We start from the raw sequence: 14,472 nt of genomic DNA, 5'->3' as shown, positions 1-14,472 counted from the left end.
GAATGAGGTCACATAAACAGAGTCCAAATAGTACAAAGGATATACGGCACCTACAACACTGACAAAACTGGTCAAAGGACAAAAAAGGAAAACATTGGGGATGAAAACGGGAACTAAGTAAAGTCGCAAAATTTGGAACATAAATGAAATAAGAAAGTAAATAAATATTTGACCAAAATGGAACCAAGCTGTTTTCACAATTCGCTTCCGTAAAAGGAAAAAGAGAGTTTCATGCAGTTGCTGGGTAGAGTTGTTTGGTTCTATAAACATGAGTCACAGGTTCACAAGTGCACACTGATGGATCAATGAGGACGGGGGGAGGTGGTACTGGAGAGGCCAGGGATGCAGTGGAGGGTTGTAGCTGTTGGGGGTATGTGTGTGTGTGTTCCACCTGCGTAGCAGTGAGCCTGCCCATTGCCCTGCTCTTCAGCATTGTCATTGTTATTGGAGGCGTCGGCATGGCGGTCGTAACAGGCACTGAGCGGGGACTGCAGCCTCGGCGTGGAGCCGTCGGGTTTATAGGAGCCATAGCCCCCTGTGGGGCTTCCGTCCTGGTAGGACGACATGGAGGAGGGCCCCCCCTGCCGGCTCCTCCCCCGCAGCGAGGAGCTTCTCTCAGGCACGTCCGGCAGGAGCTCGGCCAGGAGCCGTCGCAGGATGCTGTCGTCCGCTAGCCTGGTGCTGCCGTGGCCCCTCTCCCTCTGGATGTGCTCGTAGATGTCCCTCAGGGCAGCGTCCAGTGCTTCGTAGATGGCCTCTTTGGTCTTGGGCCGGCCGCCCCCGCGGCCCCCAGTGCCGCTCCGCCCGGAGGTGGGGGGGGAGCCTTTTTTCCTGCGGAAAGGCACAGGGCTGACCAGGAAGGCCAGTTTGGACATGCTCTGCTGGCCCTGGGCCCCAGAGCTCTGGGGGGGCTGGTGGGGGCCGCCGCCGCCACTCCCCCCTTCTGCGCCGCCACGGCCAGGCTGAGGGGGTCTGGCCCGTTCCTGGCGAGCGCGCTCCCTCTCGTGGCGCAGCATGGTGGTGAAGCGGGTGTAAGACGCCGGGCAGCGGCCCTTACAGGAGCTGATGAGATGCCGGTGCTGGTAGCCCTGGGCCTGACCCAGGCTGGGGCTGGGGTGGTGGTGGTGGCTGGGGTGGGGGTGTCGGAGGTGGTGGTGGTGGAGCGTGGACGAGCCATACAGGCTCTCGGAGGAGGTGAGCGAGCAATGGTCGAAGTCGCTCTCGCTGCAGAAGGACGAGCCCTCCACCTGGATGAAGTCGCTGAGGTCGGAGGCCGCCGCGTCCTGCTCGCTGTCCGAGTACTCGGGGTTGTTGTTGCCGCGGGGGCCGGAGGACGGGAGGGCGTGGCGGAGGTGTGAGGTGGGGAAGCCTCGCCCGGCGTGCGGTTCGAAGCGCGGCTGGCCTTCCGGCGGGCTCCGTGCTCGCTGGTGGCGGGGCCGGTCCGTGGCGTGTGGGTGGGGGGCGCCATTGTTGTTGTCCTCCTCCAGGAGAGACTCGATGGAGAAGCGGCGTTTGGGGCACCCAGGCGTGCCCACCCCGCTGCTGCTGGCCCGGGACGAGGAGCCGCCCGGCGTGGTGGCGCCCGAGGGCGCCTCGCTGTCGCCCAGGTTGGGCATGGATTTGGACTTCTGGATAAGGGTCTCGTACTCGGAGATGCGGGTGGGCACCACGTCGCGCGGCACCTCCACGCCCCATGACGGCGTCCAGGGGGAGAAGCGGTGGCGGTGGAGGTGCGGCTGGCGCTCCAGCTCCAGGATACGGGCGCGGACCGAGCGGATGACCTCCGAGGGGATCAGCTGGGCGCGGTCGATGTGATGCATCTTGCGGTAGAGCTGCAGGAAGCCCGGGGCGTCGTGCGCCCGCCGGCGATGAGGGCGGGGCAGAGAGGAGGCGGAGCCCGTCTGCCCGGACGCGGGGTCGCCGTCGCACACCAGCGACCCGGCGCTCTCGGAGCGGAGGGCGCCGTGCCCGTCGGCGCCCGCTGGCCCGTCGTTGAGCAGGTCGTCGCAGCTGCGTGACTTCATCTTCCCTGGCGTGGCGGGCGGCTCCTCCACGCTGCTCCACGTGTCGGGGTCCTGGCACTGTGTCTGCCAGCCAATCTTAAAGCAGGCGGCGTGCTTGGAAGAGGGGTCGCCCCCCGTGAGGGCGTGGCCCCGGTCGGAGTGCACGGGGGACAGAGAGGGGCGCAGGTACGGCCCTGGGGAGCTCAGACTGGGGGAGTACGTGTCACATGCATCCCCACCTTTACAATGGACGTCCGAAAGGAGAGCAGCGTGGTGAGAGAGAGAGAGAGAGAGAGAGAGAGAGAGAGAGAGAGAGAGAGAGAGAGAGAGAGAGAGAGAGAGAGAGAGAGAGAGAGAGGGAGGGAGAAAGAGATATTAACCCAGTACAGATTGGAAAGAATGAGAGGGCCGTGAAGGAGACACAGGCCAGGATCGAGAAGCTTACCATCCCGGAAAGACTTTTAGAAGACAAGGGTGAAGAAAGGGAACAGAGCGAGAGAGAGAAAGAGAGAACCGTAATCTATGCCGTAAAATAGACAGAGATATGCATTTTGAAATCTTAACGCCCTTCAGGCCTCTGCCAACTGCAGATAAACTTGGAGCAGATTATGAGAAAGCACCACTGACTGTCTTTTACAAACATAACAAACAACAACACATGCACACACAGTAACATGGCCTCTTACATAACAGTTAGTTAGAACAATCACATTAGCTCTATTGACTTGGCTCGTTCCCACTGTCAACAAACGCCTACGGGAGTGGCCACCCCGCTCCTTGACCTGGAAGAGATCCTCAGCGTAGCGTGAGAGGCTAGCTGGATCATTGTGTTTGTGAATGGGACTGCTGCTGGGCAAAACCTCTGTCAATGTGCAGTACATGTGCCCGTGCGCGTTGATTTGTATTTTTCAGGAAAAAAAGAACAAAAAGGATGAATATTTGTGTGTGGGATGTCAAGAGTGAGTAAGAGTGTGTAGACAGAACCATTCTGTCTTTCTCTCAGATAGACCGGGGGAGGATAAGCATGGCTCTTTTGTGTGTTTGTGTGGGTATGTAAAAATAGGTGCATTGTATCCATATGTGCGTGCGTGCGTACGTGTGTGTGTACCTTTGGCTCTGGAGGGGGAGGAGGGGGAAGAGCGGATGACAGGTTTTCTCAGGGTGCTGCTGGCTCTGTAGGGGTCCAGGGGTTTCAGGGAGACCGGACCCTGGCTCTGGTCCACCCCCGGTGGGGCGTTGGGCTGGTCCACCCCCGGCGGGGCGTTGGGCTGGCTCACAGATGGCTCTGACTTCCTTCTCTTCCTGTAGTCGCTGGCAGCGCTGGAGCACACAGCGGCAAGTCATGTGACTATGTCGTTTCCCCTGGGGGATGAATACAGTACCTATACAAAGTATGGATGTTTCTACAGTATGTATGTATCTATCCCAAAGGTTCAAATACATTTATTGTATTCACGTTCATAAGATTAAGTTAATAAGAAGAACTCTGACCGTGAGCATTTAAACCTACAGTGATAACAACAACGAACCAAAAGCAGAGGAAAGCTGTCAAATGTAATCAACCGATGAATTAAGCAGTGGTCATTTGCCATAAGTATTACTTATTCATGACATCAGTGTCATCAATTCACTAGAATCACTATGGAGGAAGGTCTTTGTGATGAAAATAATGTCCTATACTTGCCACTCTCCCACACTTACTACACGAAAACAAATACACACAATGTCACCTCCATGAATGACATTGATTATTCAGAACATCCCACAGCTTGCTTTTCCATTCACTTAGAGCTGATGGGATGGAGGGATTGAGCAAGCATGGCATGGAGAACGAGAGGGAGGTTTGGAGGAGGGGAGAGAGAAAAGAGGTGAAAGAATCAATTTGATAATTTATGCGGGGAGGAGGGTTATAGAAAAGGGGGGGGGGTTCCACTGGTAACCAGGAGCACACACAGTGGAACACACACACACACAAACACACACACACACTCGTGGGATGAAGGGAGATTGTGATTTCCATTGAACCACAGGCCTACAATAGGGCCTTAGAGAACAGGAGGGGACAGAGAGATGACTGAGCGATGGAGGGAGAGAGAAAGAAAGAAAGGGCAAGAGAGAGAGAGAGAGAGAATGAGGGATGGGCAGGGGATATAAAGGCAGGGCTCACCTGGCTGGCCTGTCGGGGCCCCTGTCGGCCGGGGCGATGTGCAGGGAGGTCTGAAAGAGGGCGGAGAAGAAAAAAGAAGAAGAGGAGGATGAGAGAGCGCCGTCGTTTGAACAAAGACCGGAGGAGGCACAGCAACGCTGCACAAAGCCCAGCTTCAGAGCCGCCGCGCAACACTCAAAACCTTCCCCCGGCTCCCGCTGAGACTGAGGCGGGTTCCACATGGCTCGTCCGGCCCTGGGAGGAGAAAGGGGGAGGGGGGGTAGCGGCGGGCACTATGGCGATGAACTCTGACCTCTGCTCTGTAAGAGGCTCCACAGGAGAGGAGAAGGACAAAAGTAGAGGACTGAGGAGAGGACAGGGGAGCGCTTATCAGGAGCAGATAATCCTCTGGCAAAACCTGGTGTGGACTCCACGGAACAGATCCCAGTGTGTAACAAAGGAGACAAGTCCATATGTGTGGTTACAGACCAGGGCTGAACCTCTATAGGCTTTCACTGATTCCTCCTCTCTTCACGCCTCCTCCTTTTTGGCCATTGGTGGAGGAGGTTCAGGGGGATGTACCTAGGATGTCATCCTCCAATGGGTGTGCTTAGTTAGGGGAGGAGAGAAGAGGCAATAAATCTCAGACAGCCGTTTGAGGTTCAACCCTGCTCTAGCTGTACTGATGCTATTAGCTACACTATTATGTTTGTTTTAAGTGTCCTAACCTGATATAAGGGACTGGTAGTGACCTTCCCCAGTTATATTCCGGAGGATGATCTGTGGTTTTGGTTTTTTGATGAAACAGTAGTGAAACTCGAATCATGATATCAACACAATATGTGTCCAATAATATATGGACTAAAAATCAATTGTGAAAAGAATTGTGTATCTGAGACAAATCCAACATACAGTATCACAAACAGCAGTCTTATTCCACAAAATCTTCAAATTTCAAACATAACTGACAAATGGAAAATGGTGTTGAAAATTTATGAAATATAAAAATATGGGGTTGAAATACAATAGGAGGTCTTATGAAAATGACCTGAACAACACCTGCTGGAATTTTCAGCATGATACACTTTATCTAAACTGGGCATTCAGGAAACACAATCTCACGAATAGTACTAGCAAACTGAGATTAGTAAAATTTTTCCTATCACAGTCTAGGCTAAACAATACTAGCTCAATACTGACAAATGTGTGTTTACCTCAGTGAATCGGCGAGCTGAGCTGTCTGGATTATAATCCAGTCTTTTTTTAGGAGGCTTCAGCCCCAAGCAGCAGCAGTGAGCAGCGAGAGGAGGAGGAGGAGAGGAAGAGGAGGAGGAGGAAGAGGAGAGGAGGAGGAGGAGAGGAGGGTGAAGATGTGGTGGAGGAGAGGCGGTAGTGTTGACGTCATGGGGAGAAGTATAAACAAACATTTGGAGAGAATGACATCAGTTAGAAAAACAGAGGAACTGGAAATGGACGAGATTCAGATACACACACACTCACACACACACACACACAATGTTTATCGTTTTCTGTAGAGCTATATTCAGTTTCCGTTAAATGCATTATTGCTAACTATTGAAATAAAATCTACGTACACACGGCAACACACAGGTAGACACACAGTGACTAACACACACACACACACACACACACACACACACATGCAGATTGTGAAGGCAAGCAAGCCAGAGACTAAACACTACAGTGGATGCATGTGAGTGTCTGTGGAGGATTTGAGGTTTTAGTTGATTGTGTACTGCAGTGCATTAATGCCATTTTAGTTGTGCTTCAATGTGATTGGAATGTTTTCTGATAACATCAGTTAACATCCATTCTGCGCTAAAACAACCTTTTCAGTCTTGCTGTGTGTGTAGAAATTGTGAAGGCAAATACCAAGCACCTGAGGACTTATTCGGTGGGGTGTAACATAGAGAACATTACAAATAGAAATGCAACCTCTAGATTAGACAAGACTCTTTACGCTGTCCCACAGAGTTCAATGTCAGTCGAAATCCCATTTCTATCTGAATGTTTGGAATAAGCCTTTTTTAAAACCTTATTTGCACAGACATGGAAGCAGACCAGCTCTGGGGTTAAACACTGACCTCTGATCAGCTTCCTCCTCCACCTCTCACACCTAGCATCATCCCAATTTGGACAACTCGCTGATCAGAGATCAGAGCAACTTTCCCAAGCCCCACGGAAATGAAATTGCTACCTCTGTCCAGCAGAGGGTGACAGTGTTTCAGGATTCTCTACCCAACAAGACAACTGGTCAACCGGAAGTGAGAAAGGCAGACGAACAGGCAGACTAGCAGAACAGAAACCACACTGCTACCACAGAGAGCAAAGGGGCCAGTAGGACTGTGCAGAGGGTCACATGGTCCAGACAGACAGAGTTGAAGATGGTCATCTCATCTGTCTGTGAGCCATTGGCCAGATTTGACCACAATGTATGGATTGATCAGGGGGTCCTACTCAGCCCTACTGGTACCTTTTCTACAGCAGGCCACAAAAACACACTGCAAAAGAATCGGCCTTGCCAAACAGGAAGAGCATGACCCTCCACGCCAGGAAGGTGATGGTCAGGAAGAATACTCATGTTGAGGAATGCTTTTTTTTGGGGCAGTGTTTAAATGTTTGTGTGTTCACCTCTAGCAACGCCCCCCGCTAGCTGCTAACAGACAGAAGCTAACGTGAGACCACACCACCTGGCATTGAGGAGACACAACACTACCAGTTGTGGAGGAACCTGGCCATGACAGACATCAAGGCCACGGCCCCCCACCAAGGCATGCCCCCCACAAGCAGCTACCCCCCCCCCCCCCCAGACAGCACGGTGGGTAGGGGTGGAGGAGACGTGTGTATGCCCTAGCCAGGGTGGTGCTGGCGGGAGGGGGGACGGGGCGGGGGGAAGGGGGGGTGCAATGTCTGAGCCCCCACTTACCGGACGACCAAACTCCAGCTCAGAAAAGAACTTATACCAAGGCTCGTTTTCTAGATCTATATCATCTGGGTTTAACACATATATCTGGAGGAGGAGAGGGAGAGAGAAGGGGAGAGACATGAAAGAGGGAAGGAGAAAGAGAGATGAGGAGAGGAGAGAGGGGAGAAAGGAAGCACAGAGAGGAGAAAGAGAGAGCGAAGAGAGAGAGAGATATAGAGAGAGAGGTTAGGCTAAGGGGCAGTAGCAGGGTTTGATAGACCAACAGTAGTCCACAAAAAAACTTTTTTTAAACAAATTTAGTGTATCAATGATTTTGACTAACAATCATATTGTCTTTGTTTGGGACATAACATATATAAAGGTAAAATGTTTAAAAAACACTGATGTTGGAAGTAAACTTAGTAAGAGCACTGAGGCCTCTCAAATCAGTACAGCTGTAGTAACATATTGTGTCCAGAGGGGGGCATACTATACACTCATACTGCATAATTATAACTTCAAAATATTCTGCATGCCGGTTTAGAACCCAGGAGAGAAAACTGATGTGAACCCAGTGAAGATAACTCTCACCATCATTCCCTCCTGTACTATCAGTAGATTGAGCTCTAGAACATCCCACAACACACACCTAAAGCTGGTTTGTCCACTCAAGTCTCTCCTAACAAAGCTAACTTTGGGGAACTGGGCAGTGATTCATGGCAATGCCTGACCATAAAGGTACACTTCCCATCCTCATGCCTATTGGGAAATGTAGTTTTAAAATCAGCCGGCATCCTGTGGCGCTCCTCGCTGGCATTGTGCATCTGACTTGCAAAGCAGCCACATTAGCTTCAGGAGGGGTGAGTCATATTCTCAGTGGACGACAGCTCAACACAACTGGAGGAGCTAGCGGGTATCAATACTGCTTTTCATCACATACACACACATACACACATGCAGGCACCACACATACGCTCACACACACACACACACGCACCCACACACACATGCACCCACACACACACACGCACACACACACACACACACACACACACACACACACACACACACACACACACATACACTTATACACACAGTAGGACTCATATCTCATCCTTAAGCAGCCGTGGTATGCTGGGAGAACTAGAGGGACAGGGTCAGCCTGAAGAGAATAACTAAGAAAGAATGACGGCACCAAGAAGAAGAGGAGAGCGAGGCATCCTGCATCCTGTCCACTATAACAACATGCGTCATGTGTCTAAGGCGGTCAAGCCAGAGAGAGAGTGAGAGAGACAGATAGATTTAGAAAAGATATAAAGAGGTATTGAGGCAGAGAGAGAGAGAGAAAGAAGGAGTAAACTAGTGAACTAGCCATGAAGGACAGATTTCTAGAGGAAGACAGGTGTTTAGGGATGAAGTAGCTTGTCTCCCATCTACCCAAGTAGGTTAGACTGCAGGCTGGCTTCATTAGTATTCCCCAGGCCTGACTCCATCTAGCTGGAACTGAGATGGATCACTGCATTACAGGATCCCGTCCATGAGTATCACACTTCCTACACCGAATGGTTAAGCTCACTCCCTTCCTCCCCTTCTCTCTCACTCCTCTTTCACTGCTCTCTCCCTGTTCTTTATCTGCAGCATCTCTCTTCTCTCTCTCTCTCTCTCTCTCTCTCTCTCTCTCTCTCTCTCTCTCTCTCTCTCCTATCCTTCCTTCCTTCCTTTGTCCCTCCATCCATCCATCCTCCACACAGTTCTTCATCTCAGTCCAGTGGCACGAGACCCATAAATGAACTAACTGTTGTAGAACAGATTGTGGGAACTAAAAAAGGCTGCATTCTGTACTGTAAATAGAATGAGCATGCTCATTAAGCTGCCGGAACTGCCTGTAGAAAGCGAACAAATGGGAATGGATGAACAGATACATGGATATTTTGAAAATAAAGGACATGAGTTTACTCCATGATGAGTAAACATTTCAAACTTGGCCCATTTAAGATATTCATTATCAACACTGGGCAGCAACAAAACACACTGCTAGTCTAACGCCAGGATTTTCTCATTCATATTGATACAGAACTGCTTTCACTTAATCTGCCACAACTGTCTGTTAGACTTAATAACTGTTACAGTAGCTCTTTAAAAACACTCAAGGATTGCTTCAAGGATTCCTCAATCCCCCCTCCCCCCCACACACCACCAGAGTGATATGAATAAAGTACAGTTATATAATTGCTTTCTCATTCAACCTTACAGTGCCAAAAATAACTGGCAACTGAAGCAGACGGAAGATAGAAGGCTTCAGTTGAGGCCTTGAGACACTGACCTAAGGCCAGTCCTTAACCTCCCCACAGTAGTTATTCAGACAGACTGATCTTAGAAAAGTACTAAAGATTGACTTCCACCTGCTGGGAGCACCAGGAACAGGCTGGTAGCCAAAGTGATTATGGGTAATGGTGTTTTTTAATGGCTCGGACGTGAAAGTGGGATTGAAAGTGTAACAGCGAGGAGGGGATGTGGGTGGGGTTTCTCCTCTCCTCAGGGAGACTCACCGGCCTCTCCTGCTCCAGGATGGAGGACTTCCCCGGCTCATACTCGAAGATGCTCTTGGGCTCGGCTCGGTACTTCCTGGTGTCCACTTTCCTGTCGGGAGGACCCCACTGGTTCCTGGGAAGGAGAGGGGGGCGGAGCTTAAGTGTGTGTTTGCGTGTCTGTCTGTCTCTGTGTGTGGGAAAGGCAGGTTCACACAAATATACCAGGGTTATGTACAGTTCTGAGGGCTTCCCTGTGGAAGGTAACTCAATCGTCAGTGTGGTTGTGACTGGAATGATGATGCTGTACTTGGATAATACAGTCCAGAGACACACACACACTCATGGACAGACAGCCAGACACACATACACACCTAATCTCCACCCCCCACTGCCCAGATCCCATTCAATATACGTTATCTTCTATTTTTGGGGAGAGAAAGACGTTTCTCTGTTCAGTGAGACCAAAGGAGAGGTCTTTTTTCGAGAAGGGGACTGGGCTGGTCTTACGTGTCGGGCGACTCTCGTTCCCGGTCGCTGTCTCGGGTCCTCAGCTGCAGGAGGGAGGGCATGGGCGGGGGCGGCGGGGGCACGGGGGAGGGCGATGGCTCCCTGTGAGACCCCAGGGGCCCCCCGTTGTCCGAGGGGCTCTTGGCTAGGGGCCGCCGGTACGTGTGGGTCCTGGGCGGAGGGTGGGCCATGGTGGGGTCTCTGGGCACGCCATAGGAGTCTAAGGGACGGAGGGAGAGGAGGAGGCGCAAAAGGGAAGAAGAGAGAGAGAGAGAGTCAATGCGAGAGAGAGATAAAGAGAGAGAGACCATTTGAAAAGGCGCTGAGTGAACCCGAAGGGAACACTTCTGTGTGTTGACAGTAGCACCAAGCTCACCGTTGTTTATGACGGCATACGTGGCGTTGTACGTGTCTGCATAGTCATCATCTGTAGAAACAAAGATGAAGGTTGAGTAGGCAGCACACACACACACACACACACACACACACTGCTGAGAGCTGCCCTTTCTCAGCCTCTCCTTTGAGTTGATGTCGTCTAGCGCAGCAGAAATATTCTGCCCGTCTCAGGGAAACTTTCAGACAGCAGCAGGTCACTTCCCTAACAACGAAGGGGGCTCGTCGATATTTATGGAGTATGCCAGCCTATTCAAATTAAAAGAGCATGTGTGTGTATTTGTGTGTGTGTGTAAGAGAGAGAGACAGAGAGAGAGAGGGGGATGTATTTGTGCATGGATATGTTCTTGTGTCTGTGTGAGTCAGAGAGAGAGTAAGGTTGTCAGTGCATATCTACGTGTGTGTGTGTGTGTGTGGGCAGTGGAGTTCAAACAAGCCTTATATTGACTATGTGATTTAGAGAAGACCACACTAAGGGCGTAGAGCTCCTGGCACATCAGTGTGTCCATTAGAACTTTCTCCCACTCCTTCTGCTCTCCCTCTCCCTCTCTCCTCTGCCTCTCTACTGTTCCTCTTCCACTCTCCTGTTACTTTATCCTGTTCCTTTCTCCCTCTCCCTCTCTCCTCTCTCCTGTTCTTCTTTCCCTCTCTCCCTTTCTCACTCTCTCAGCACAGAAAGGCAAGTTAATGAGTTCTGGCTCTGTGGACCTACTGTTCGGATTTAACGAGTACTGGCACAAATACAGTTACACACACACACACACACACACACACACACACACACACACACACACACACACACACACACACACAAACCCCCACACACACCTGATGCATGACCAGACTCATAGAATAGGACTGAGTAACAGTCGTGAAGACCCAGATGATGGGACGAGTCTCCATCCCCCCAGGCTCACCTGCTTTGTGCACCATGTGGATCTGCTTGAACATGGTCTTGTACCAGTCCTTCGGTCTATCCACAGTCTGTAGGGAGAGAAAGAGATCAACCCCAATCAATATACGGACAAGCACATCAAATCATTAATACATTACCAAGAATGGAAGTTATGTGTAATGTAAAAAGATATTAGAGATACACAATTCCGTTTAGAGGCTCCCATCTCACATCCTACTGAGGCCCTGCAGTCTGGGACTAGCAGACAACCAGAGAGAGGTTCATCTGCTGCTCTCCAGGTACTACACTGTCGGCAGTGAGAGGTTCATCTGCTGCTCTCCAGGTACTACACTGTCGGCAGTGACTACACTCTGAACCCAGAGGATTAAGAGTCTGTGTTTGTGTGTGTGTGTGCGTCAGCCGAGTGCGTGGGTGTGTGTATGTGTGACTAGGCACAACGCCGACGGTGCTGCTTAGACCCCATAAGGGCCAATCACCCGGTAAAAAGCCATGGTTACCAAGCGGAGGACCCTGAAAAATGTTCTCAGTGTGTCCACAACACTGAGCATCTGTTTCTTTCTCTGCTCCTTCCCCCTTTCTCTCTCTTTCTCTCCCCCCTCTCTCGACCTCCCTCCTTCTCTCTCTCTTTCTCTCTCACCACTTCCATCCCTGTCTCTCACTCCCTTCCCCCTCTCTCTCTACATCCATCCATCCCTCCCTCCCTCCCTCTCACTCCCCCTCCACTCTCCACCCCCTACCGCTCTTCATAGCCACACTACAAGCCAAGGACAAGAGAGTGAAGGGCCCTTCAGGATGAGACACACTCAGACTACTGCAGCTGTGGGTGCTACAATACACATAAGCAAACACACAGCACATCTAACGCAAAGTGCCGACGGGCACACACACACACACACACTTCCAACCCAACACATCTAACAAGTGTACTGTAGCCAGATGCCACTGAGGGTAACACACTAACACTCTAGGATGGACTCTAGTTGCTGAGAGCCAACCAGTACATAGAGGACTTTGACTAGGACCCTAATCACAACAAGCACACAAGGAAAGGAGCAAGGGATGGAGACAGAGGAAGAGAAAAGATGCTTTGAATTGGGGGTCTAAAGCTGCTGACAGCTCAAAAGCATTCCTCCCTCTCTGGCCCGCTCACATATCAGAGGACAGTAGCGGGACTGGGCCCGGCCACAAAGGCCCTCAGCATTCCACCCCCCCCCAGCCCCAGGCAGCACAACAACAACACAGATACCTGGAGCATGAGTCAGCTGAACACGATGGCCGGCACTGCCAGGAAATGACATGAAGACTGGGCCAACGTGTGTGTTTGCGTCTGTGTGCAACTGTGTGAGTCTGCGTATACCGTATGTGTGTGTGTGTGCGTGCGTTCCTCACCGTGCGGATGGCGATGGGGATGCCAGTCTCATCCACGGGGCCGATGCCCTCGTAGTGCGGGGCCTTGATGACCGAGACCCTCTTCTCCTCCTCGGTGAAACGGGCGATGGGCAGCGTGCTGCTCACACTGGTGTGGCCTGACACCACCGACTCCCTCATCACTGACTCACTGCCCTCTTTATGAGTGTGTGTGTGTGTGTCATGGGTCAAGAAGGGGAAATGGGAAATAGCTTGAAAATACAAACGTACACATACTTTGGTCTCAGCTAGCTGTCTCGACCACTGTTTCTCTCTCAGACAGACATACACTGACACTCACACAGAGAAAAATGCTTATCCCCTTCTATGAATGACAGCGTAAGCCAAGTACAACCCTAAGCACTCCTGTCTACTCTACCACAACTCATATTACATAAGGTTCCACCCTGCATCAGGCTACCTCCATCTCTTTAACTGGACAGGTACATTAAAGCCCCATTATGTATTGGGGGGAAAAAAGCACGTGGTGGATCAATGAAAGAAGAAATTAAATATGCCCCGGGTAAATCATTTTACTGGCCAGCTGGCTGGCAGGCTGAGAGAATTCATTCATTCGGAACATGAATAAGCAGAAATGAGGGATCTGTTGTGAGGGTGAGAGAGATTTACACATGTTCTTTAGATGTTAAGTGCTTTGAGCACTTGGTAAAATGGATTAAGGAAATGTAGTCCATTAACGAGTGTGACATGCCAGGGCGTTTTGTGACCCCAGGGGACATTACTCCTGAAACAACGCTGGACAGCATTTTGTGATCTGGGATGTCCAACTACTTCATCACTGAGCACACTGTCTAAGTCTTTTGCATCGTAATGTAATCATCTAAGCCTGTGTGGTGTGTGTATGTGTGTTGTGTGTGTGTGTTAGGTACTGTATATTTGTGTGTGTTGCTTTCACCTGAGCTGTGGTGGATGTGCACCCCAGGGCTGAGGGAGGTAGGGGGAGGGGGGTAACCCGGGGGGGAGAGAGGTCTCTGCGGGGGGGCGGAGCTTCCATTCATGGCTGCTTGACCCTAAAAGAGGCGGGGCGACACGGAGACCATCAGAGTTTCCTCTATGGTGAGGGTATCAGACCCAACAAAACAATGAAGCATTCCTTGAGAGAGTGTTAACCAATGACTGCTTGCTGCCTTTTGTAAAGGTTACAAAAGTTCACGAAACAAAAACATCAGGTGATCACAAGAAGCAGGTGCAATGTGAGCTGAAATGGTTCTAGAATCTCCTAAGAGAAGTGCCATGTCATGATTTGCTGTTTCAGAGGAAACAGTGAGACTGCAAAATGAGCCAGTTAGTGAGGGAGAGACACATATCGGTAAGTCACATACAAACACAGACAGGAGGTTAACACACAGGAAGTCAACAAACAAGACTGTATTTTTCACAAACGTCATTATTAATTAAGTGTCATGTTAGGTGACTATTGTTCCACATACTAACAAAGCGTTACTCTTAAAAATTTGCTTAAAACAATGTATTTCCCCCCAAATTAGAAACAGCAAATTTAGTATCATTCATTAAGCAAATAGCAAAAAGGGTTGAATGTCGAAACATCATCAAGAGGTTAATGACAGTTGAACACATACACAAATATATAATACATATATATTAATATGAAAGACAAATCA

At 50.5% G+C, this 14,472-nt stretch overlaps 2 protein-coding genes across 2 annotated transcripts in view; both read right to left on the bottom strand.

Annotated features, from left to right (window-relative positions):
* Positions 1-14,472, bottom strand: part of LOC136956747 (sorbin and SH3 domain-containing protein 2-like) — a 54,487-nt gene that overhangs the window by 10,772 nt on the left and 29,243 nt on the right. The window contains exons 7-16 of the mRNA XM_067250721.1: positions 13,746-13,860; positions 12,812-12,987; positions 11,424-11,490; positions 10,490-10,540; positions 10,114-10,333; positions 9,625-9,739; positions 7,097-7,180; positions 5,364-5,420; positions 4,171-4,220; positions 3,112-3,323 (exon numbers count right to left, since the gene is read on the bottom strand). Of these exons, the coding sequence (XP_067106822.1) occupies positions 3,112-3,323; positions 4,171-4,220; positions 5,364-5,420; positions 7,097-7,180; positions 9,625-9,739; positions 10,114-10,333; positions 10,490-10,540; positions 11,424-11,490; positions 12,812-12,987; positions 13,746-13,860 (1,147 nt within the window). The remainder of the gene's footprint in view (positions 1-3,111; positions 3,324-4,170; positions 4,221-5,363; positions 5,421-7,096; positions 7,181-9,624; positions 9,740-10,113; positions 10,334-10,489; positions 10,541-11,423; positions 11,491-12,811; positions 12,988-13,745; positions 13,861-14,472) is intronic.
* On the bottom strand, positions 303-2,884 carry LOC136956280 (sorbin and SH3 domain-containing protein 2-like). The gene is made up of 2 exons (XM_067250172.1): positions 2,761-2,884; positions 303-2,242 (listed from the first exon to the last, which is right to left on the bottom strand). Exons 1-2 carry the CDS (start codon positions 2,882-2,884, stop codon positions 303-305), a joined length of 2,064 nt encoding a protein of 687 aa, XP_067106273.1.

The sequence above is a fragment of the Osmerus mordax genome, chromosome 14 (genome assembly GCF_038355195.1).
Source record: "Osmerus mordax isolate fOsmMor3 chromosome 14, fOsmMor3.pri, whole genome shotgun sequence".
NCBI classification, from domain to species: Eukaryota; Metazoa; Chordata; class Actinopteri; order Osmeriformes; family Osmeridae; genus Osmerus; species Osmerus mordax.
The sequence above is the reverse complement of the archived record's forward strand: the minus strand, read 5'-3'. Positions and strand labels throughout refer to the sequence as shown.